Source organism: Macaca nemestrina, chromosome 18 (genome assembly GCF_043159975.1).
Source record: "Macaca nemestrina isolate mMacNem1 chromosome 18, mMacNem.hap1, whole genome shotgun sequence".
Lineage (NCBI taxonomy): Eukaryota > Metazoa > Chordata > Mammalia > Primates > Cercopithecidae > Macaca > Macaca nemestrina.
Window position 1 is genome coordinate 71,384,341 of NC_092142.1, and position 25,750 is coordinate 71,410,090.

The 25,750-nt window shown below is 44.1% G+C and overlaps 1 protein-coding gene across 8 annotated transcripts in view; it reads left to right on the plus strand.

Moving 5' to 3' along the window:
• The window catches only part of LOC105491548 (polycystin 1 like 3, transient receptor potential channel interacting), an 88,881-nt gene that overhangs the window by 22,339 nt on the left and 40,792 nt on the right, over positions 1-25,750 (plus strand). For all 8 annotated transcript variants that reach the window (XR_011616563.1, XM_071084871.1, XM_071084873.1 and 5 more), the window contains 6 exons: positions 428-659; positions 4,700-4,893; positions 9,665-9,895; positions 12,062-12,163; positions 12,757-12,935; positions 23,463-23,609. Coding sequence is in view for 7 of the 8 variants with exons in the window: in XM_071084871.1 (XP_070940972.1) it covers positions 428-659; positions 4,700-4,893; positions 9,665-9,895; positions 12,062-12,163; positions 12,757-12,935; positions 23,463-23,609 (1,085 nt within the window). In the remaining variant the exon portion in view is untranslated. The remainder of the gene's footprint in view (positions 1-427; positions 660-4,699; positions 4,894-9,664; positions 9,896-12,061; positions 12,164-12,756; positions 12,936-23,462; positions 23,610-25,750) is intronic.

Sequence of the window (25,750 nt, forward strand, 5' to 3'; positions counted from 1 at the left end):
CTCTGAAGCCTGAGGCATAATAGCTTGAATCTGGGAGGTGAAGTTTGCAGTGAGCTGAGATTGTGCCACTGCGCTCCAGCCTGGGTGACAGAGTAAGACTTAGTCTCAAAAATAATAAGAATAAGAAGTGTTTTAGGTCTTGGACTATGTACTTACCCTTAACCCCAGCAATATTAGCTACTAACATCCAATGAAGAAGACCTGGCTGGGCACAGTGGCTCATGCCTATAATCCTAGCATTTTGGGAGACTGAAGCGGGAGGATTGCTTGAGACCAGGAGTTCAAGACCAACCTGGCCAACATAGCAAGACCCCATCTCAGAAAAAAGGAGGAAGACCTAGGAAGTTTCCTTACCTTATCAATATAAAGGATTTTGAAAGGCATCAGTGGATGGACCATTATAATGATTAACTGTCTCTTATTCTAGATCATGCTCTGGAGAAACGTTAGCATGGAAACCCATCCCACCAGCTTCAACATGAGCACAGATCAGCTTACAATCACAGTGAACATCACCTCCTTGGAGAAATCCCTGATAGTGAGCATAGATCCTGACAGTCCCCTTTTAATGACGCTCTACCTGGGGTTCCAGTATCAGCCTAACTGCACTCACTTCCACCTGAACATCACCCTTCCGAAGGATAAGGTGTGGCAAAAAGGTAAAACCCAATCAGCTGTCAGAAACTTACTTTGATTTTGTTTTGCCTAGGATGGAGTGCAGTGGCACCATCATTGTTCACTGCAGCCTCAAAATGTCAAGCTCAGGGGATCCTCCTGCCTTCGCCTCTTGAGTAGCTGGGACTACAAGTGCACACCACCACGTCTGGCTAATTTTTTTCTTTTAATTTTGTAGGCTGGGCACGGTGGCTCACGCCTGTAATCCCAGCACTTTGGGAGGCTGAGGCGGGTAGATCACGAGGTCAGGAGATCAAGACCCTCCTATCCTGGCTAACACGGTGAAATCCCGTCTTTACTAAAAATGCAAAAAAAATTAGCCAGGCGTGGTGGCAGGCACCTGTAGTCCTAGCTACTTGGGAGGCTGAGGCAAGAGAATGGCATGAACCCGGGAGGCATTGCTTGCAGTGAGCTGAGATCGCGCCATTGTGCTCCAGCCTGGGTGAAAGAGCGAGACTCTGTCTCAAAAAAAAAAAAAAAAAAAAAATTTGTAGCGAAAGGGTCTTGCCATATTGCCCAGGCTGGTCTTGAACTCCTGGCCTCAAATATTCTTTGTGTCAGCCTCCCAATGTGCTGGGATTACAGGCATGAGCTACTGTACCTGGCCACATTTTTTTTTTTTAATTTTTATTTTCAGATAATTGTAGATTCCCATGCAGTTATAAGAAATAACAGAGACAGGCCAAGCGCAGTGGCTCACACCTGTAATCCCAGCACTTTGGGAGGCCAAGGCGAGTGGATCACCTGAGGTCAGGAGTTTGAGACCGTCCTGGCCAACATGGTGAAACTGTCTCTACTAAAAATACAAAAAATTAGCTGGGTGGGCATGGTCGCGGGCACCTTTAATCCCAGCTACTTGGGAGGCAGACGCAGAGTTGCTTAAACCTGAGAGGTGGAGGTTGCAGTGAGCAGAGATCACACCATTGCACTCCCACCTGGGCTGCAGAGCAAGACTTGGTCTCCAAAAAATAGAGAGACAGCCTAGGCTCTCAGTGGCTCCTGCCTGTAATCACACTGTAATCCTAGCACTTTGGGAGGCTGAGGTGGGTGGATCACCTGAGGTCAGGAGTTTGAGACTAGGCTGACCAACATGGAAAACCTCATCTCTACTAAAAATACAAAAATTACCTGGTCATGGTGGTGGGCACCTGTAATCCCAGCTACTTGGGAGGCTGAGGCACAAGAATCGCTTGAACCCGGGAGGCAGAGGTTGCAGTGAGCTGAGATTGTGCCACTGCACTCCCGCCTGGGTGACAGAGACTCTGCCTCAAAAAAAAAAAAAAAAAAAAAAAAAAAAGAACAGAGACAGCTTGTATACCTCTCATCCAGTTTCTCTGAATGGCAGCATCTTGCATTACTATAGTATATCACAACCAGAAAATAACATTAATACAATCACATTTTATTCCGATTTCACCAGGTTTACAAGCACATTTCTGTATGTGTGTGTATTGAGTTCTGTGTGGTTTTGCCACATGTGTAGACATATGTGACAATGAAATGCATTTTTTAAAAGATTGATTATGGGATGGATAAGGGTATGTACGTGAGGAAGCAGATTTAGTAAGATGTTAATTGTAGAATCTAGTTAATGGTTATATGGTTATTCCCTGTAAAATTCTGTCTGGGCCGGGCGCGGTGGCTCAAGCCTGTAATCCCAGCACTTTGGGAGGCCGAGATGGGCGGACCACGAGGTCAGGAGATCGAAACCATCCTGGCTAACACGGTGAAACCCCGTCTCTACTAAGAAATACAAAAAAATAGCTGGGCGAGGTGGCGGGCGCCTGTAGTCCCAGCTACTCGGGAGGCTGAGGCCGGAGAATGGCGTGAACCCGGGAGGCGGAGCTTGCAGTGAGCTGAGATCCGGCCACTGCACTCCAGCCTGGGCTACAGAGCGAGACTCCGTCTCAAAAAAAAAAAAAAAAAAAAATTCTGTCTGTATTGTTGAAGATTTTCATAATAAAATGTTGAGACCCACAGCAGAAGTAGCGTTCACAGCACCATGGGTTACGTGTACTTCACATTTATATATTACAGATGACTATGAAATATGTTGTATGTATTTCAACTTTATTTCTAATCTAAGATTTGAGGAAGATGGTCCTGATGATATCTCAATAAGTCTTTGTATAAGACCAGAATGACTGTATTGTAGTTTAGAAAAGTTAAGAATTTGTGAGACATAACATTAAAGTTAAAAATATCTAGCCTGGTGTAGTGGCTCACCCCTGTAATGCCAGCACTTTGAGAGGCCACGGCAGGAGGATCTCTTAAGCCCAGGAGTTTGAGACTAGCCTGGGCAACATAGCGAGACTCTGTCTCTATCAAAAAAAAAAAAAAAAAAATTTAGCCGGGCATGGTGGCGTGCATCTGTAGTCCTAGCTACTTGGGAGGTTGAGGCAAGAGGATCGCTTGAGCCAAGGAATTCAAACCTTCAGTGAGTTTTGACGATACGACTGCACTCCAGCCTGGGTGACAGAGCAAGGCACTGTCTCTAAAAACTAAAAATTCCTGATAGATAGAAATAGTGCCCAGATACACTGGATCAAAAACATGCTCTGTGGGTATCGACTTTAAACATTTTACCGAAAAGTCTTAAGAGTTACACTTCTGTATTTGTTTTTACGTTGGGAAAAATCTGAATGGAGAAAGCATGCGACAGTCGCCCGTCATGACCACCTTCCATATTGAGAGGCTCTCGCATGGGCCCTGCTCACACAGGAACAATCACTTTTAAGTTCTTGCTTTTAGGCAAAGTCCCTGAGGCAGCCATGCTCACTACCGGGCTGCCCACTACAGAGTTTGCGTGAATTACTAACGGGCCCTTTCCCAGTTCCAGAGGGGTACTCAGTTTTGTTTTTGTTTGTTTTGAGACGGAGTCTCACTCCGTCGCCCGGGCTGGAATGTGGTGGCGCATTGCCGGCTCACTGCAGCCTCCGCCTCCTGGGTTCAAGCAATTCCCATCCCTCAGCCTCCCAAGCAGCTGGGACTGCAGGCACATGCACCACCATGCCTGGCTAATTTTTTGTATTTTTAGTAGAGACATGGTTTTACCGTGTTGGCCAAGCTAGTTCTCGAACTCCTGGGCTCAAATAATCCTCCTGCCTTAACCTCCCAAAGTGCTTGGATTATAGGCATGAGCCACTGTGCCTGGCCATGCACTCAGTTTCTCTTGCTGATCTTGGCAGTGATGTCATTGAGAGCTGGAAGGGACCTTCGAGAGCCTTTGTTTGACAGACAGGACTGTTTGAAAGATGAGAAAGCTTGAGGCCCAGAGAGACTGGGTGACTCGCCTCAGCCCCTACCAGCCAGCTTGTGACAGAGCCAGGCCCGACCTCAGGTCCCTGGCGTGCAGTCCTGGGCTTTGTTCCTGAAGTCACCCTGTTCCTATCTTTGCTTCACCCTGGGGTTTCATTCGTTACCTTAGTCTTCTATCTGCTAACTTAGGTGTGTGATCATTTCATTTTTCTAAACCTCATAATGCATTCTAAATCATTAGGTCTAAATGTTCATATGCCAAAATAATATAATTCTTTTTTTTGAGACAAAGTCTCACTCTGTTGCCCAGGCTAGAGTATCGTGCTGTGATTTCAGCTCACTGCAACTCCCACCTCCCAGGTTCAAGCAATTTTCCTGCCTCAGCCTCCTGAATAGCTGGGATTACAGGCTCACATCACCACACCCCACTAATTTTTGTATTTTTAGTACAGATGGGGTTTCACCACGTTCACCAGGCTGGTCTCGAACTTCTGACCTCAAGTGATCTGCCTGCCTTGGCTTCCCAAAGTGCTGGGATTATAGGCATGAGCCACCACACCCAGCCAAAAGGATATAGTTCTTTACTGGAATGGCAGTAATCCAGAGCCCGGGATTGTATCACTGGTCATTTTCTTTCCAATCATTTGTGACTCTAGGTTTATCATGGTCTCATTTGCAAAATATTAATAGATGCTTTAGAAGAGAGGTTCTAATGGTGGTTTTGTTCTGTTTTGATATACAAGTAAGCACTCTTCTTTGTTCTAAGATGAGGAGTACACATGGGTGCTGACTCCTGAGCATCTACAGCACGGGATTGGCACCTACTGTATAAGAGCTGTGCTGAGTGAGAGCCAGAAGGGTGCTCAGCAGACGCCCAGCTTGGTCTCGGTCATCACGGCCGTCACTCAGTGTTATTACTGGGAGAGCCACAACCAGACATGGAGCAGCAACGGATGCCAAGTAAGAAACTGAGCCGCTTCTTGGGTCTCTCTCCTGCTGTCGCCGCTGTTAAACCCAATGCATCTCATTTGGGGCAGCCCAGAAAGAAAACTAGGAGGTTTCAAATAACTCTGCCTTGGCCAAAGGAGGAGGAGGGTTATGTGTGGTGGGCAGGGCGAGTGTGGCTCTTCCAAGCAGGGGCAGCTTTGTGCTTTGTCTTTGTAATTTCTTTCTCAAACACAGTCCAGCGTGGATCTGACAATTGTGGATAAAATAAAACAGCATGTGGAAGCCATAAAATTCTGTAAGTATTAAATATGTTGTGGGTGGGTAAAATGAAACCTCTTGCTAAACAAAAGAGAACTTTAGTAGCTCAAGAAATACGTTCTGAGATTCTTGTACATTCCAGGCCAGGTGAGGACAGGTTGTCACTTTTGTAATGATCACCTTGTTCCTGGTGTCCAACTGCTTTAAACCAGCACTATTACGTTTGTACACTCGTGATTCTGTGAGATCCTGCCTGATGAAAGTCCTGGTTCGGTTGCTAAAATAATGTGGTATAAGGTCTTGCAGATCATGAAGTTGTTCTAGAAAGAGCTGAGAAAGTACCATCTAGATTGGGAAGAGGAGAGAGAATTGGTTTTTTGGTTTTTTTTTTTTTTTTTTTTTGAGATGGGATCTCATTCTATCCCTCAGGCTGGAGTGCAGGGACGTGATCACAGCTTACTGCAGCCTCAACCTCCTGGGGTCAAAAGATCCTCCTGCCTCAGCCCCTCAAGTAGTGGGGACCACAGGCATTTGCCACTATGCCTGGCTAATGTTTTAGATTTTTGGACAGACAGGGTCTTGCCATGTTGCCCATGCTGGTCTTGAACTTCTGGGCTCAAGCAATCCTCCCACCTGAACTTTGGGAGGCCAGAAAGAGGATTATTATTATTAGTATTATTAGTATTATTATTTTAGATGGAGTTTCGCTCTCGTTGCCCAGGCTGGAGTGCGATAGCACGATCTCGGCTCACCACAACATCCACCCCGCTGGGCTCAAGCAATTCTCCTGCCTCAGCCTCCCCAGTAGCTGGGATTACAGGCATGCACCACCATGCCCAGCTAATTATTTTTTTTTTTTTTATTATACTTTAAGTTCTAGGGTACATGTGCACAACGTGCAGATTTGTTACATATGTATACATGTGCCATGTTGGTGTGATGCACCCATTAACTTGTCATTTACATTAGGTATATCTCCTAATGCTATCCCTCCCCACTCCCCCCTCCCCACAATAGGCCCCGGTGTGTGATGTTCCCCTTCCTGTGTCCAAGTGATCTCATTGTTCAATTCCCACCTATGAGTGAGAACATGTGGTGTTTGGTTTTCTGTTCTTGTGATAGATTTATGGCTGCATAGTATTCAATGGTGTATATGTGCCACATTTTCTTAATCCAGTCTGTCACTGATGGACATTTGGGTTGATTCCAAGTCTTTGCTATTGTGAATAGTGCCGCAATAAACATACGTGTGCATGTGTCTTTATAGCAGCATGATTTATAATCCTTTGGGTATATACCCAGTAATGGGATAGCTGGGTCAAATGGTATTTCTAGTTCTAGATCTTTGAGGAATCGCCACACTGTTTTCCACAATGGTTGAACTAGTTTACAGTCCCACCAACATTGTAAAAGTGTTCCTATTTCTCCACATCCTCTCCAGCACCTGTTGTTTCCTGATTTTTTAATGATTGCCATTCTAACTGGTGTGAGATGGTATCTCATTGTGGTTTTGATTTGCATTTCTCTGATGGCCAGTGATGAGCATTTTTTCATGTGTCTGTTGGCTGTATGAATGTCTTCTTTTGAGAAGTGTCTGTTCATATCCTTTGCCCACTTTTTGATGGGGTTGTTTGTTTTTTCCTTGCAAATTTGTAGGTTCTGGATATTAGCTCTTTGTCAGATAAGTAGATTGCAAAAATTTTCTCCCATTCTGTAGGTTGCCTGTTCACTCTGATGGTAGTTTCTTTTGCTGTGCAGAAACTCTTTAGTTTAATTAGATCCCATTTGTCAATTTTGGCTTTTGTTGCCATTGCTTTTGGTGTTTTAGACATGAAGTCCTTGCCCATGCCTATGTCCTGAATGGTATTACCTAGGTTTTCTTCTAGGGTTTTTATGGTTTTAGGTCTAACATTTAAGTCTCTAATCCATCTTGAATTAATTTTCGTATAAGGAGTAAGGAAAGGATCCAGTTTCAGCTTTCTACTTATGGCTAGTGAATTTTCCCAGCACCATTTATTAAATAGGGAATCCTTTTCCCATTTCTTGTTTTTGTCAGGTTTGTCAAAGATCAGATGGTTGTAGACATGTGGTATTATTTCTGAGGGCTCTGTTCTGTTCCATTGGTCTATATCTCTGTTTTGGTACCAGTAATATGCTGTTTTTGTTACCGTAGCCTTGTAGTATTGTTTGAAGTCAGGTAGCATGATGCCTCCAGCTTTGTTCTTTTGGCTTAGGATTGTCTTGGCAATGCGGGGTCTTTTTTGGTTCCATATGAACTTTAAAGTAGTTTTTTCCAGTTCTGTGAAGAAAGTCATTGGTAGCTTAATGGGGATGGCATTGAATCTATAAATTACCTTGGGCAGTATGGCCATTTTCACAATATTGATTCTTCCTATCCATGAGCATAGTATATTCTTCCATTTGTTTGTGTCCTCTTTTATTTCACTGAGCAGTGGTTTGTACTTCTCCTTGAAGAGGTCCTTTACATCCCTTGTAAGTTGGATTCCTAGGTATTTTATTCTCTTTGAAGCAATTGTGAATGGGAGTTCATTCCTGATTTGGCTCTCTGTTTGTCTGTTACTGGTGTATAAGAATGCTTGTGATTTTTGCACATTGATTTTGTATCCTGAGACTTTGCTGAAGTTGCTTATCAGCTTAAGGAGATTTTGGGCTGAGACCATGGGGTTTTCTAAATATACAATCATGTCATCTGAAAACAGGGACAATTAGTAGAGATGGGGTTTCTCCATGTTAGTCAGGCTGGTCTCAGACTCCCGACCTCAGGTGATCCGCCTGCCTTGGCCTCCTAGAGTGCTGGAATTACAGGCCTGAGAGAAAGAGGATTCTTAGGAAGGTATCTGCACCATTCATAAGCCTCAGGCAGTCATAGCTGGACAATGGCTATCAAGCAAATCTATAAATAGCTTGTTAAAATGTAGATTCTGAAGCAGTAGCTCTGGTCAAGCCTTTCTAACAAGCTCCCAGCTGTCCCAGTGCTGCTTGTTAGGCAAACCATACTTTGAGAAGAGTAGCTTGAGAGCTTCTCTCCTCTCTCAGCACACACCTGTTGATTGCAGAAGGCTTTGGATATTTCCCACTTCCTTGAAGCTCTTTGAAGTGCTTGGACACCATGAAAGGAATTGACCTGCCCCAAGTACAGCACAAGAGTTCTTCCAAAGGTGGACTAGCTTGGGCCTCCAGGACTTAACCCTGTGCCATGGAAAGAAGTAGTCATAATGACAATACTGGAGGCTTCTCATCCATGAAACCAAACACAGAATTGGTAGCTTCCATGTAATCACCTATTGACATATTTTTAAATATGCAGAAATGTTCTAACATATGGAAAGTCATATGGAATAATAAAAAACATTGAATGCACATTCAGCTTTATCAAAGTTAGTATTTTTCTCTGCTTCAGATTTTCTTAAATAATAAAACACTCAGGAGTAATTAAAGCCCGCTGTGTATCCCTCTCTAGTCTCTCTCTCCTTCCTTCCCTTCCACCAAAGGGTAACTACTGGCCTGAATTTGAGGGGGGAATTCATTCTTTCAGCAAATATTTATTGAGTGTCTTCTACGTGCCATGCCCAAGTCTAGGAACTAGAGATGCAGCAGTGAACAAGACAATATCCTCATGAACTGACATTCTGGAGAGGGAAACTGACAAGGAATAGATAAATAAGTGTTTTGCATGCTTCTTAGGCTGTGTGCAAGTGGCATTATACTGTACATATCTCTTGTTTTATTCACTCAGCATTTATCCATGTTGATACATCTACCTCTAATTCATCCATTTTTTAAAATTTTATTTATTTGTTTTGGAGACAGTCCTGTTCTGTCACCCAGGATGGAATGCACTGCTGTGGCCTCGGCTCACTGCAACCTCTGCCTCCCGGGTTCAAGCAATTCTCCTGCCTCAGCCTCCCAAGTAGCTGGGACTACAGGCGCCCATCACCACGCCTGGCTAATTTTTTATATTTTTAGTAGAGATGGGGTTTCACCATGTTGTCCAGGCTGGTCTCAAACTCCTAGCCTCAGGTGATCCACCTGCCTCAGCCTCTCAAAGTGCTGGAATTACAGATGTGAGCCTCTGCACCTGGCTAATTCATTCATTTTTAACTGCTGTATAGAATTCCATCAGTTTGCCTCTGCTTACTTATGTACCGTTAATTTGTATGTTCTGTTATTGAATATATAAGTTGTTTCCTATTTTTGATAATTATCAACAAGGGTGACAAAACATTCCTTTTTGCATATCTTTATACACATGTGCACAGTTCCCCTAGAACATATATACACTCAGAACTGGAATTGTAGGATTCAAAGAGTTTGTGCTTCTTCAGCTGTACTAGATGTTGCTAAATTGCTTTCCATATTGGTTATACTAATTTACGTCATCACCAGCGGTGAATGAGAGATCCAGGCACCTCTTTCCATCTCTAAATTGCTGGTGTTTGTTTTATGTCTGTCCCCTCCTTAGCACTCTGTCGAACTAGAATCAACGTCTTGATTCTAATTCCAGGTTGGGCCACAGAGCACAATTCTGAGGACACAGTGTCTCTGTAACCACCTGACCTTCTTTGCCAGCGACTTCTTTGTCGTGCCCAGGACCGTGAATGTTGAAGACACGGTTGAACTGTTCCTTCGCGTGACCAACAATCCTGTTGGGGTGTCACTGCTGGCTGGCCTTTTAGGATTCTATGTGATCACAGTTGTGTGGGCTTGGAAAAAGGATCAAGCAGATATGCAGAAGGTAACGAGAGTTTGAGTTCAACAGATTTGCCATGATGGTCTTCAGTAATTAAATAAGATGGGGGAAAAAAACACACCTTTGTCAAAGCCTGGTACTGGGAGGCATAGAAATTCAAGTGGAACTTTTCTTACGTTTATCTTCGTGTCTACTCTCTGAAGACCTAAGAACCTTTTCTCTATTTTTGTTTCCTTTGGTTCCAAGATTGGACCCTTGTGGGACTCCTTCTAGGACAGGAATGAGCCAAAAGAAAATACTAGCCAGGTGCAGTGGCTCATGCCTGTAATTCCAACATTTTGGGAGGCCAGGGCAGGAGGATCACTTGAACTCAGGAGTTGAAGGCAAGCCTGGGCACCATAGCAAGACCTTGTCTCTATTAAAAATTAAAAACAATATGAGCCAGGCATGGTGGTGCATGCTTGTAGTTCCAGCCACTTGGGTAGCTGAGGTGGGAAGATCACTTGAGCCCAGAATCGTTGAGGCTGCAGTGAGCTATCGTGCCACTTTACTCCAGCCTGGGCAACAGAGACCCAGTCTCCAAAAAGGAAAACAAAAGACCTAGAGAGCTTAACTAAAGTCAAATGCAAGTTTATCTTACTTTATACATTGGATATGAAAGTTATATGTGAATTGGCCAGGTGCAGTGGCTCACACCTGTAATCCCAGCACTTTCAGAGGCCGAGGCAGGTGGATCACCTGAGGTCAGGAGTTCGAGACCAGCCTGGCCAACATGGTGAAACCCCATCTCTACTAAAAATACAAAAATTAGCCAGGTGTGGTGGCGCGAACCTGTAATCCCAGCTACTTGGGAGGCTGAGGCAGGAGAGTCGCTTGAGCCTGGGAGACAGAGGTTGCAGTGAGCCAAGATCATGCCACTGCACTCCAGCCTGACTGACAGAGTGAGACTCTGTCTCAAAAAAAAAAAAAAAAGTTACATATAAATCAAATTATAATTTAATGTAACTGACTGGGTGAGGTGGCTCACGCCTGTAATCCCAGCACTTTGGGAGGCCGAGGTGGGTGTATCACTTGAGTTCAAGAGAGCAAGACCAGCCTGGTCAACGTGGTGAAACCCCTTCTCTACTAAAAATCCAAAAATTAACCGGCCATGGTGGCGCATGTCTGTAGTCCCAGCCACTCAGGAGGCTGAGGTGGGAGGATCACTTGAACCTGGGAGGCGGAGGTTGCAGTGAGCCAAGAATACAACATTGCACTCCAGCCTGGGCAACATAGCAAGACTCCATCTCAAAAAATAAAAATGAAAATGTAACTATATACAAGAAACTTAAATGGTATGTTTTTGGTTTTTTTTTTTTTTTTTTTTTTTTTTTTTTTTTTGAGACGGAGTCTTGCTCTGTCGCCCAGGCTGGAGTGCAGTGGCGCGATCTCGGCTCACTGCAAGCTCCGCCTCCTGGGTTTACGCCATTCTCCTGCCTCAGCCTCCTGAGTAGCTGGGACTACAGGCGCCCGCCACCGCGCCCGGCTAATTTTTTTGTATTTTTAGTAGAGACGGGGTTTCACTGTGGTCTCGATCTCCTGACCTTGTGATCCGCCCGCCTCGGCCTCCCAAAGTGCTGGGATTACAGGCGTGAGCCACCGCGCCCGGCCATATGGTATGTTTTTTAAAACAAAAATCTTTTGACAGCCTCTTCTTTCCATGTGTTTATTCTTCCTATGTTTTCTTGCACTTGGAAATTCTAGAATACGCTAAGTGTTCATTTCTTGTTGCCCTGGGTGTAGGGTTGTCCGCGTTAGTAAACAAAAATACAGGCTACCTAGTTAAATTTGTATTTTAAATAAATAGTTCATCTTTAGTGTAAGCATGCCCCAAATTATTCATAGTTTATCTGAAATGCAAATTTAGCCGGGTATTCTCTGTTATCTGGTACCTAAGTGGGAGAGAGGTGCAAGGATTTAGAGGCTTAAGACCTGATTGGGTGATTCTATGACTATTTCACTTGAGAGATACAGGCCCTGGAGGTTCAGGCCTCATCCCCACTTTAGTGGCTTAGGTCTGCTCACGTGTCTGTCTGCTGCCCACACCTCAGCCCTGCTTTCTGTAGGGCTGCCACACCTGCCAGAGTGCATCCTCCTGCTCCTCAGTTGGAGGAGGCGGAAGCTATTCTACGTGGAGGCCTAGTAAGTTGCTTGGTTCTGCTTTTCTTGCAGGTGAAGGTTACTGTCCTGGCTGATAATGACCCCAGCGCTCAGTTTCACTACCTTATTCAGGTCTACACCGGATATCGAAGAAGGGCTGCTACAACAGCTAAGGTTAATGAAATAAATGTTCTTCACTTGTTCTTGCTTTGTGTCTTCTGCCACATGAGACACACTCTGAGCTGGTGATATCCTGGCAACCAATAGCACTTTAAAAGCGATCAGAGATTGGTATTTTCTAGTTCTAAACTGTACATGCGGGCCATGCATGGGGGCTCACACCTGTAATCCCAACACTTTGGGAGGCCAAGATGGGGAGGTCACCTAAGGTCAGGAGTTTGAGACCAGCCTGGCCAACAAGGTGAAACCCCTTCTCTACTAAAAATACAGAAATTAGCTGAGCGTGATGGCCCATGCCTGTAATCACAGCTACATAGGAGGTTGAGGCACAAGAATTGCTTCAACTCAGGAGGCGGAGGTTGCAGTGAGCCAAGATCACGCCACTGTACTCCAGCCTGGGTGACAGAGCAAGACTTCATGTCAGAAAAAAAAAATACTGTGTGTATGAAGAATTCTCTATGCTTGTCTAAGATCCGAAAGACTTGGTCTAAATACAGTTTTCTATGTCTTCATCTCTCTCCTTAGGGATAAACCCAAAGAATCGTGTTAAAATTCCCTCTGTTTTATCTTTCCCTGTCTCATGGTAGGTTGTCATCACCCTCTATGGATCAGAGGGACGGAGTGAGCCCCATCATCTCTGTGACCCCCAGAAGACAGTCTTTGAACGAGGGGGCCTGGATGTCTTCCTTCTCACCACTCGGTCCTCTTTAGGGGACCTGCACAGCCTTCGGCTCTGGCATGACAATTCTGGCATCAGTCCCTCCTGGTGAGTACTTATGTCCTGTTGGCTGTTGCTGCTGCTTTGTGGATCCAAGAGAGAAGAAGGAAGATCACCACAATAAATCACAGTAAAGCTTTGAGCCCCAAATAGTAACAAACGACTATTAGATTTCAGTTTTAAAGCTATCTACAAAGAATAAGCCCTGGAAAGAAGTGTGAGAGATTAACAATATGATTTTTTTTGGGATAGTAGAGTAATAGATGCTTTGTTTTCTCTAATTTTATTTTCATTAAATGTCATGATTGTGAACAGCAAATAACACCAATGAAATATTGCCTGAAAGTGCTACAAATTAAAAGTATTTGTAAATATGAAAAAAATATCCTTAAAGACTAACTTTAGTAAACAACTATCTACTGACAGTCAAACTTTGAGTCAAACTTAAGAGCTTAAGGACAGGGCGTAGCGGCTCACACCTGTAATCCTAATATTTTGGGAGGCCAAGGCAGGAGGATCACTTGAGGCCAGGAGTTTGAGAACAGCCTTAGCAACATAGGAAGACCCTGCCTCTACAAAAAAAAAAAAAAAAAAAAAAATTTGCCAGGCATGGTGGTGTGCACCTATAATCCCAGCTATTCAGGAGGCTGAAGTAGGAGGATCACTTGAGCCTCGGAGGTTGAAGCTGCAGCGAGTATATCTGCACCACTGCACACCAGCCTGGGTAACAGCAAGACCCTGTCTCAGGGGGAAGGAAAAAAAAAAGTCAAGATCTTAAGGAAGGAGAAAGGATAGAATTACTGTATGAGATGTGCCTGAGGAGTTAGAGAAATAACTAGACGATGATAAACTCCTTGAACCTAACATATGTTAGGTTCGAATGATTCAGCATCTTCCTTCAGCAGCACCCAGAATTAGGAGAGGTACTACAGAAAGTAGATGATGCAATTAATTAAGAACGAAGATTACTGGTTCCTTGGAGTTAGGAAAAAAGAGAAAAATAAAGTGGAGTCTTAAGGCTCAGGCACTCAATCTGTTGCTAAATGTTGCCCACCTGCAAAGAGCAAAATTTTGCCTAAATTTATTAGCAAAATACATTCTTCCCCCTAGGCTAGATATACCAGCCACTGGGCCAGTAGAGCCTAATAACTTTCTTGCTGCTTCCGTTCTGTTCCAGTATGCACAAATCAGCTTGTAAACCATCCTTCCAGTTTTATTTAAAAAGGTGAATAATGTATAGGAAGCACTTGAAAAGATGTTCAACGTGATTAGTCATCAGTAAATGAAAATGGTAGAGCACTAGCCACCCATCAGAATGGCTTAAATTAAAAATTCTCACAAAAGACCGGGTGCAGTGGCTCACGCCTGTAATCCCAGCACTTTGGAAGGCCAAGGCGGGCAGATCACTTGAGGTCAGGAGTTCGAGACCAGCCTGACTGACATGGTGAAATCCTGTCTCTACTAAAAATACAAAAATTAGCCGGGTGTGGTGGCAAATGCCTGTAATCCCAACTACTGGGGAGGCTGAGGCAGGAGAATTGTTTGAACCTGGGAGGCGAAGATTGCAGTGAGCTGGGATGGTGCCACCGCACTCCAACCTGGCAACGGAGTGAGACTGTCTCCAAAAAAAAAAAATTCTCACAAAACCAAGTTTAGAGAAGGATGGGGAGCAACTAAAACTCTCACAAACCCCTAGTGAGAGTGTAAAATGGTATGGCCACTCCAGAGAACAGCTTGCCAGTTTCTTGTGAAGTTAAACATACACTGACCATGTAACCCAGAAATCGCACTTACAGGTATTTACCCAAGATCAACAAAAACGTGTATCCACTGCAAGACCTGTACACATATGTTCATAGCAGCTTTATTAATAGCCCAAAACTCAAAACATCATAAATGTCTATCGAATAAACAAATGTTAGTATATTCATTCAATGCAATACTACTCAACGAAAAGGAAACTATTGTTACATATAACTACATGGATGAATTTTTTAAAATTATGCTTAGTGAAAGAAGCTGTACATAAAGAATGTATAGGCCAGACACCGTGACTCACACCTCTCATCTCAGCACTTCGGGAGGCCAAGGTAGTTAGATCACTTGAGGTCAGGAGTTTGAGACCAGCCTGGGCAACATGGTGAAATTCCGTCTCTACAAAAAAAATACAAATATTAGCTGGGAGTCGTGGCTCATGCCTATACTCCCAGCTACTTGGGGGGCTGAGGCGGGAGAATCACTTGAGCCCAAGAGGCGGAGGTTGCAGTGAGCCAACATCACACCACTACACTCCAGCCTGGGCAACAGAGCGAGACCCTGTCTCAAAAGAAAAAAAATATATATTTATATAGCATATGATTCCACACATGTGAAATTCCATAAAAGGCTAACTATTCTATAAAGATGGAGGACAGCAAATCATTGTTCTCCTAGGGCCAGGAGTGAGGGGGCAGGAGGTGACTGGAAGGAGGGATAGGGAACTTTTGGGGGTGATATTTTGATGGTGCTGGTGTATAAACGTTTGTCAAAATGCATTGAACTGGCCAGGCATGGTGGCTCATGCCTGTAATCCCAGCACTTTGGGAGGCCAGGGCGGGCGGATCACAAGGTCAGGAGATCGAAACCATCCTGGCTACAACATGGTGAAACCCCGTCTCTACTAAAAATACAAAAATGAGTCAGGCATGGTGGCTCATGCCTGTAGTCCCAGCTACTTGGGAGGCTGATGGAGAATCACTTGAACCTGGGAGGCGGAGGATGCAATGAGCCAAGATCATGCCACTATACTCCAGCCTGTGTGACAGAGTGAGACTCCATCTCAAAAAAAAAAAAAAAAAAAAAAAAAAGGGCCGGGCGCGGTGGCTCACGCCTGTAATCCCAGCACTTTGGGAGGCCGAGACGGGCAGATCACGAGGTCAGGAGATCGAGACCATCCTGGCTAACCCGGTGAAACCCCGTCTCTACTAAAAAAATACAAAAAACTAGCCGGGCGAGGTGGCGGGCGCCTATAGTCCCAGCTACTCGGGAGGCTGAGGCAGGAGAATGGCGTGAACCCGGGAGGCGGAGCTTGCAGTGAGCTGAGATCCGGCCACCGCACTCCAGCCTGGGTGACAGAGCAAGACTCCGTCTCAAAAAAAAAATAAAATAAAATAAAAAAATGCATTGAACTGTGCATTTTAGGGGCACGTGTCATCAGGACCTCCTGAGGCTGTCACAGGTACACATCCTTAACCTAGGCAAAATAAACTTTCTAGATTGACTGGGACCTGTCTCAGATATTCAGGGTTCAGATTTTGGTAACCACGAAGGGATTCTAAGTGGAGGTGCCCTAACCTTTGACAAATCTATCGGTGCTTGGTGCCAGCTTGAGCTACCTTTATGGCTCAAACCAATAGGACAATTTGCTGAGGCCTGGAAGCACCCCCTCCAGAGAATCCCTGATCACCCCAAATTTGGTCGAGATCTAAAGTTTATTTTGCTGTACAACTCCTTTTTCTGGAGTTTGCTTGATTCCAACAAGGAAAGCAAGTTTTCCTGCCTTCATGACGATGGGAGGCAGGTAACTGCTTTCTAGAGTTTGAGCTCACTTCTAACAGGGAAGGCAAATTTGAGTTTTTTCCTGCTTCTAGGGTAGTAGAGAGCAGTATTCAGCCTGAGACCTATCCCTAGGTAAGTAGCTGAATTAGAGTTTTGCCTTGGCTAAAGTTAAGATTAACAACCAGCTGGTCTTAATTTCTCCTGACCATTAGAGCACTCGGTGATCATAGTTTTGGGTTTTTGTTGTTGTTGTTTGTTCCAGTCTTTGTCCTGTCAGATTTGACCAACTCTACCTGACTTGGTCAAATCCAAATGAGAATTCCAAATTATGGGTATTGAATTGGTTAAAGTTCGTCACAGCTGCAAAAGAGGGAAAAAATGCGTTGAACTGTACATTTTAAATGGGTACATTTTATCACGTATAAACTTTATACTACGATAAAGTTGATTAGAAAAAAAAAAGTGGCCAGGCACGATGACACATGCCTGTAATCCCAGCACTTTGGGAGGCCGAGGCAGGCGGATCATGAGGTCAGGAGTTCAAGACTAGCTTGGCCAACATAGTGGAACCCCATCTCTACTAAAGATGAAAATTAGCCAGGCGTGGTGTCACATGCCTATAATCCCAGCTACTTGGTGGCTGAGGCACAAGAATTGCTTGAACCCAGGAGGTGAAGGTTGCAGTGAGCCAAGATCACACCATTACACTCCAGCACTCCAGCTTGGGCAACAGGACGAGACTCTATCTCAAAAAAAAAAAAGAAAAAAAAGAGTATGCAGGCCAGGCACGGTGGCACACGCCTGTAATCCCAGCACTTTGGGAGGCTGAGGAGGGCAGATGGCTTGAGCCCAAGAGTTCAAGACCAGCCTGGGCAACATGGCCAAACCCCATTTCTGCAAAAAATACAAAATGTGTGTGTGTGTGTGTGTGTGTGTGTATATATACACACATATATATACACGTATATATGTCTATATATGTATATATGTATATGTGCATATATGTATGTATATGTATATATGTATATATATGTGTATGTATGTGTATATGTGTATATGTGTGTATGTGTGTGTATGTGTATATATGTATATATGTGTGTATATGTATATATGTGTATGTATATGTGTATATATATGTGTGTGTATATATAGAACCAGGCATTATTGGGGGAACCATCCCCCAATATTTCTTTTTTTTTCTTTTTTTTTTTTTTGAGACGGAGTCTCGCTCTTTAGCGCAGGCTGGAGTGCAGTGGCCGGATCTCAGCTCACTGCAAGCTCCACCTCCCGGGTTCACGCCATTCTCCGGCCTCAGCCTCCTGAGTAGCTGGGACTACAGGCGCCTGCCACCTCGCCCGGCTATTTTTTGTATTTCTTAGTAGAGACGGGGTTTCACCGTGTTAGCCAGGATGGTCTCGATCTCCTGACCTCGTGATCCGCCCATCTTGGCCTCCCAAAGTGCTGGGATTACAGGCTTGAGCCACCGCGCCCGGCCTATCCCCCAATATTTCAACATAGGTTCTATTTTCCCTAAGTGTCGGCCAGTCTGAGAAATAAAGAGAAAGAGTACAAAGAGAGAAATTTTACACCTGGGCCTCTGGGGGGTGTCATCACATATTGGTAGGACCGTGATGGCGACCCCAAGCCACAGAATCATCAAGTTTTTATTAGGGATTTTTAAAGGGGAGGGGGTGTGCAAACAGGGAGTAAGTCACAAAGATCACATGCTTCAAAAGGCAATAAAGGTCACAAGGCAAGGCAAAATTAGAATTACTGATGAGGGCCTATGTCCCGTTGTGCACACATTGTCTTGATAAACATCTTAACAAGAAAAAGAGTTCGAGAGCAGACAACAGGTCTGACTAGAATTTACCAGGCTGGAATTTCCCCATCCTAGTAAGTATGAGGGTACTGCAGGAGGCAGGGCGTATTTCACTCTTTATCTCAATCACATAAGACAGACACTCCCAGAGCAGTCGTCTATAGACCTACCCCCAGGAATACATTCCTTCCCCAGGGTCTCAATTATTAATATTCCTTGCTGGTAAAAGAATTCAGCGATATTTCTCCTACTCATCCATTTACAGGCTCTCTGCAAGAAGAAAAATATGGCTGTATTCTGCCCGACCCCGTAGGCAGTCAGACCTTATGGTTATCTTTCCTCGTTCCCTGAAAATCGCTGTTATTCTGTTCTTTCTCAGGGTGCACTGATTTCATATTGTTCAAACACACACGTTTTACAATTTATACAGTTAACGCAATTATCACTGTGTCGTGAGGTGTGACGTACATCCTCAGTTTACAAAGATGATTGGATTAAGAGATTAAAGACAGGCATAAGAAATTATAAGAGTATTGATTGGGGAAGTGATAAATGTCCATGAAATCTTCACAATTTATGTTCAGAGACTGCAGTAAAGACAGGTGTAAGAAATTATAAAAGTATTAATTTTGGGAACTGAGGTATGTCCATGAAATCTTCACAATTTATGTTCAGCGATTGCAGTAAAGACAGGTGTAAAAAATTATAGAAGTATTAATTTTGGGAACTGATAAATATCCGTGAAATCTTCACAATTTATGTTCTTCTGCCTCAGCTCCAGCTGGTTCCTATATTCGGGGTCCCTGACTTCCCACAACAGTCCATGGTGGCACATGCCTGTAGTCTGAGATACTTGGGAGGCTGAGGTGGGACAATCATTGAGCCCAGTGGTGGAGGCTGCAGTGCGATGAGTTTGTGCTACTGCACTGCACTCCAGCCTGGGCAAGAGAGTGATACTCTGTCTCAAAAAAATAAAATAGACTGGTTGTGGTGGCTCACGCCTGTAATCCCAACACTTTGGGGGGCCAAGGAAGGTGGATCACAAGGTTAGGAGATCAAGACCATCCTGGCCAACATGGTGAAACCCCATCTCTACTAAAGATTTAAAAAATTAGCTGGGTGTGGTGGCACGTGCCTGTAATCCCAGCTACTCCGGTGGCTGAGGCATGAGAATTGCTTGAACCTGGGAGGCAGAGGTTGCAGTGAGCCAAGATCGCACCATTGTTCTCCAGCACTCCAGCCTGGGTGACAGGGTGAGACTCTGTCTCAAAATATATGTGTGTGTATATATATATTTTTTTATTTATATATGTATATATTTTACATACATATTTTATATATACACACACAGACACACACAGGCCAGTCATGGTGGCACATGCCTGTAATCCCAGCACTTTGGGAGGCTGAGGAGGGCAGATTGCTTGAGCCTGAGAGTTCAAGACCAGCCTGGGCAACATGGCAAAACCCCATTTATGCAAAAAATACAGAAATATATATAGCCGGGCATGGTCGCACACGCCTTTAGTCTGAGATAGCTGGGAGGCTGAGGTGGGATAATCATTGAGCCTGGTGGTGGAGGCTGCAGTGTGACATGTTCACGCTACTACACTCCAGCCTGTGCAACAGAGTGAGACTCTGTCTCAAAAAAATAAAATAGGCCGGGAGCAGTGGCTCATGCCGGTAATTACAGCATGCCAGAGGCAGGTGGATCACGAGGTCAGGAGATCAAGACCATCCTGGCTAACATGGTGAAACCCCATCTCTACTAAAAATACAAAAATTAGCTGAGTGTGGTGGTACATGTCTGTAGTCTCAACTACTCAGGAGATTGAGGCAGAATGGCTTGAACCCGGGAGGCGGAGGTTGCAGTGAGCCGAGATCGCGCCACTGCACTCTAGCCTGGGGACAGAGCGAGACTCCGTCTCAAAAAAAATGAAATAATAGAAAAGTATGTGTATAGGAAAAGGTCTAGAGTATAATAAGTTTTTTTTTTTTTTTTTAAAGACAGAGTCTTGCTCCGTCGCCCAAGTTGGAGTGCAGTGGTACGATCTCAGCTCACTGCAAGCTCCACCTCCCAGATTCATGCCATTCTCCTGCCTCAGCCTCCCAAGTAGCTGGGACTGCAGGCGCCTGCCACCACGCCTGGCTAATTTTTTGTATTTTTAGTAGAGACGGGGTTTCACCGTGTTAGCCAGATGGTCTTGACCTTCTGACCTCGTGATGTGCCTGCCTTGGCCTCCCAAAGTGCTGGGATTACAGGCGTGAGCCATCACACCCGGCCAATAAATTATTATAGTTATCTCTAGGTAGCAGGATTATAAATTTTTTAAATGTTCTTCATTGTACTTTTAGGTATTTTGAAAAAATTGAATGATGGATGTTATTTTATAATCATAGCAAAATAATTTTAAAATTTAACTCTTTTAGAGGAAGCACCCAAAGAAATTTACACCAATGTAATATTTTCTACTTTTCTCACAATTTCTTACCACTGGTTTATATCAGTCCTAATTCTATATGTAGTCTTTGATTATAATACTATTTTTTTTTTTTACCTCACGGTGATTTCATGCTCCTCAAGGATAAAGATACTGTCTTATTAATATTTTATTCTCAGCAGCTAGTACAGTGCCAAGATTATAGAGGAACTGAATAAATACTTGTTATAATTAATAATTATAATTAATATTGTAACAATAAGTATTCATTACAGTTAAATTCTCAGGATTATGTGTCACCTCTAGAGCTTCCTATCAGGTATTACGGTTCTTTTTTTGTTGTTTTGTTTGAGACAGGTTCTGGTGCTGTCACCCAGGCTGGGGTGCAGTGGTGCAATCTCGGTTCACTGCAACCTGTGCCTTCCAAGTTGAAGTGATTCTTGTGCCTCAGCCTCCTGAGTACCTGAGAGTACAGGCGTGCGCCACTACACCCAGCTAATTTTTGTGTTTTTAGTAGAGATAGGGTTTCACTGTGTTGGCCAGGCTGGTCTCAAACTCCTGGCCTCAAGCCATGCACCCACCTCAGTCTCCCAGAGTTTTGGGATTACAGGAGTCAGTCATTGCGCCCCACCCTTAAAGCTCTTTTGAAGGCATTCTCTGGTCACCATTTGATTTTCTTTTCATTTCTGTTTTTTTCATTGTTGTTTGAGGGAGGGTCCTACCCTGTTGCCCAGACTGGAGTGCACTGACATGATTATGGCTCACCACAGCTTTGACCTCCTGGGTTCAAATGATCCTCCCACCTCAGCCTCCCAAGGAGCTGGGACCTCAGGTACACATCACCACACCCAGCTAATTTTTCTTATTTTTTCTTTTTTATAGAGATGAGGTCTCCCTGTGTTGCCCAGGCCAGTCTCAAACTCATGGGCTCTAGCGATCCTCCTACTTTGGCCTCCCGAAATGCTGGGATTGCAGGTGTGAACCACCGCACCTGGCCTGTTTTTATGTTTTTAATTGCAAACATTGTATGTGCTTTAATGCAGAAAACTTGGAAAGCACAGAAAAGCAAAAGAATCAGCTCCCATAAAAAACACTGCCAGTCCTTTTTTTTTTTTTTTTTTAGCAAATGACAATTTTTCCTATAATATTTCTGCTAATCATAGTGAATGTCTCAACTAGACTTTCCTAACACTCACTTTAGATTCTCTACTTTTTTTCTATTTGAAAGAATATAAGAGTAAAAGTTACGCTGGACACACAAAAAGCCTGGGAATAGTTTCTTACCAATCAGAAAGTATTTTCTTCTTTATTTTGTTTTATTCTGCTTTTATTATACCTTGCTTTTATTTTCTTATGTTCCGAGACAAGGTCTGGCTCTGTCACCCAGGCTGGAGTGCAGTGGCATGATCACAGCTCACTGCAACCTCTGTCTCCCGGGCTCAAGTGATCCTCCCACCTCAGCCTCCTGAGTAGCTGGGACCACAGGCATGCACCACCATCCTTGGCTAATTTTTGTATTTTTTTTTTAGTAGAAATGGGGTTTCACCACATTGCCCAGGCTAGTCTCAAATTCCTGAGCAGAAGCAATCCACCCATCTCAGCTCCCAAAGTGCTGGGATTACAGGCATGAGTCAGCACCCCTGGCCCATACTTTGCTTTTAAGTGAAAGCTTTATATGTATAAAATGCACTCCCTGGTTGAATCAAATGCAACTTAGTCACCTGTTGTTTTATAAACTGCTTCAATGAGACAGTGACCAGAAATACTTTAGGTTTAAAGGAGTCTATATTCCCAACACAGAAAATAACTTTCAACTAAAATTAAGATTTTGACAAGAGAAATTTAAGTGGTTTCATGACACTAAACACAGACCCTTGGGGAAAATAGCATCATTCCAGTAAAGGAGGAGGTTTGCTGACTAGTTGTGAGGTGAAATCAAATAGGTTGTACAATCAGGTGCCCCAGAGGACAAGTGTGTAAACGGCTGAAGGTAGTGGAGAAGTTAGTGATAAAACACTGTGGTTGGGAAAAGGATGGACTCTCAGGGCCTGTGGCTCTGTGAAGTGGAGATGAGACTAAGGAGAGCGAGAAGTCATTAATGTAAACATTAAAGACTACACCCCATTTATACCCCCGATGATGAAAGAGAGGCAGATGGGATATTTGAAAAGGTGGCAAACCACTGTCACATATGGGACAGAGAAAGGTTATAAAAAGTATGTATACATACTGAGCTATTCATAGGTGAGAAAGGTTTGCAGTCTGATGTCTAGTACGTGAACTCCCTTAGAAGTTGGGAAGGGAAGGATAAGATCTCCTCTCGTTTCTTTGTTTTTATTTTTCGAGACAGAGTCTCAGTCTGTCAACCAAGCTAGAATGCTGTGGTGCAATTTCAGCTCACTGCAGCCTTGACCTCCCAGGCTCAAACAATCCTTCCACCTCAGCCTCCCAAGTAGCTTAGGACTACAGGCACACACCACCACGCCCAGCTAATTTTTATATATTTTTGTAGAGATGGGATTTTGCCATGTCACCCAAGCTGTGCTCAAACACCTGCACTCAAGCAATCCGCCTGTGTCAGCCTCCCAAAGTGCTGAGATTACAGGCGCGCGCCACGATGTCTGGCCTCAACTTTCCTTTCTTTCTTTAGTTCTTGCCTTGCAATGAAACAGTTCATTTACTTGGACAGTTTACCAATGGTCCGAGATTACGTCTTACTACAAACAACTGGTTCGAGCCCACCTCCCTAATGTGATTATCTTCGTTTTACTACAGGTATGTCAGCCAGGTAATTGTCTGTGACGTGGCAGTGAAGAGGAAGTGGCATTTCCTGTGCAATTGCTGGCTGGCTGTGGACCTCGGAGACTGTGAGCTTGACCGCGTCTTCATCCCAGTTTCAAAGAGACAGCTCTTTTCCTTTAGGTACTGTTGGAAAATTACTATTCACAGTGAACATTGATGTTCACTATTAATGGAATTGTTCACTGTTGAATTGTTTTTAATGCAAATTAACATTTTATTAATATTTTATTTCAAACATACGTAAGCTTTACTGTTGTGGTTGTAAATGGTGTAACCATTACCTTAAAAATCAGAAGGAAAACAAAAAGACATTTGCAGTATAAAAATTATAAATATTGCCCTTATTTTCTGAAACTGTTTACCTAGAGAATCATTTATAAATAATTTACTAAGGGCCGGGCGCGGTGGCTCAAGCCTGTAATCCCAGCACTTTGGGAGGCCGAGACGGGCGGATCACGAGTTCAGGAGATCGAGACCATCCTGGCTAACACGGTGAAACCCCGTCTCTACTAAAATACAAAAAAAATTAGCCGGGCGAGGTGGCGGGCGCCTGTACTCCCAGCTACTCGGGAGGCTGAGGCCGGAGAATGGCGTGAACCCGGGAGGCGGAGCTTGCAGTGAGCTGAGATCCGGCCACTGCACTCCAGCCTGGGCAACAGAGCTAGACTCCGTCTCAAAAAAAATAAATGAGTAAATAAATAATTTACTAAGATATCAAGGAATAAAACAATCACTCAGATCAACAGAATATAAAAAAGATACCACTACTTCTATTTATGAGAACAAAATATAAAAATAAAGGGAAGTATGAGAGGGCTGTAGCCTTCAACTGATTTTCAAAGACACTAGTAAACTGGCCGGGCACCGTGGCTCACGCCTGCAATCCCTGCACTTTGGGAGGCCAAGGCAGGCAGATCACTTGAGGTCAGGAGTTCAAGACCAGCCTAGCCAATATGGCAAAACCCTGACTCTACTAAAAATACAACAATTAGCCAGGCATGGTGGTGTGCGCCTGTGATCCCAGCTACTCAGGAGGCTGCGGGAGGAGAATTGCTTGAACCTGGGAGGTGGAGGTTGCAGTGAACTGAGATTGCCACTGCACTCCAGCCTGGGCGACGGAGTGAAACTCCGTCTCAAAAAATACAAAGATGCAAGTAAACCAAAATAATTCAAGCAATGTGGTACTGGTGAATTCACAGACAGACCAGAACAGTATAATGTGCGTATCGACTTCTGTATCTTTCTAGGTATCCATGTATCTTTCTATGTCTCCTGAATGCTAAAGATGAGAATATGCCTAAGAGAATATACCTCTGCTATCTGACATTCTTCTTATCTTCAGCTTTCTGGTTCAATATTAGGGCTCTCGGCTTTTTCCTCATGGGAACAAGATGATTGCAAGAGGCCCAAACATCATGTCCTGGCCGGACATGGTGGCTCACGCCTGTAATCCCAGCACTTTGGGAGGCCGAAGTGGGCGAGTCACCTGAGGCCAGGAGTTTGAGACCAGCCTGGCCAACATAGCAAAACTCCATCTCTACCGAAAGTACGAAAATTAGCCAGACATGGTAGCATGAGACTGTAGTCCCAGCTACTTGGGAGGCTGAGTCAGAAGAGTGGCTTGAACCCGAGAAGTGGAAGTTGCAGTGAGCCAAGATACAGCCACTGCGCTCCAGCCTCAGCAACAGAGAGAGACCCTGTCTCAAAACAACAACAAAACCAACCAACCAAACACCATGTCCTTACATTAAAATGCCTAAAGGCAAAAAACATGGAGCTGTTTCTTCTGAGACTGGACTCCTATCCCGATCTTGTGTGATTGAGTAGTTAGGTTGTCCAGAACAGCAAGAAATGTCTATTTCTTGATTAAGATCTGCTCCAATTACAATTGCTGCGTAACAAATTGCTCCCAAAACTGAGTGGATTAAAACAACCATTTTACTTTTCTCCTGGTTTTGTGGGTCAGAAATTCAGTAAGACCATGGCTGGGGAGTTTTCCCTCCCGCTCTTTCATCCTGGCTGGGTCTATACTCATCTGTAGGTTCCTGTTAGATTTCCAAAAATTATTCGCTCACAAGGTCAGCAGGGGGCGCTGGCTGTCAACTGAGAGCTTATCTGTGGCTGTCAACAAAGCACCTAGGCATGGCTCCAGCCTCAGCAGAGTGGCATTTTTCATAGGGTGGCTGTCTCCCTCCAGAATGGGCAGTTCAACAGAACTAAGTAGGGGCTTCGGCCTTTTATGTCCTAACTTTGAAAATCAG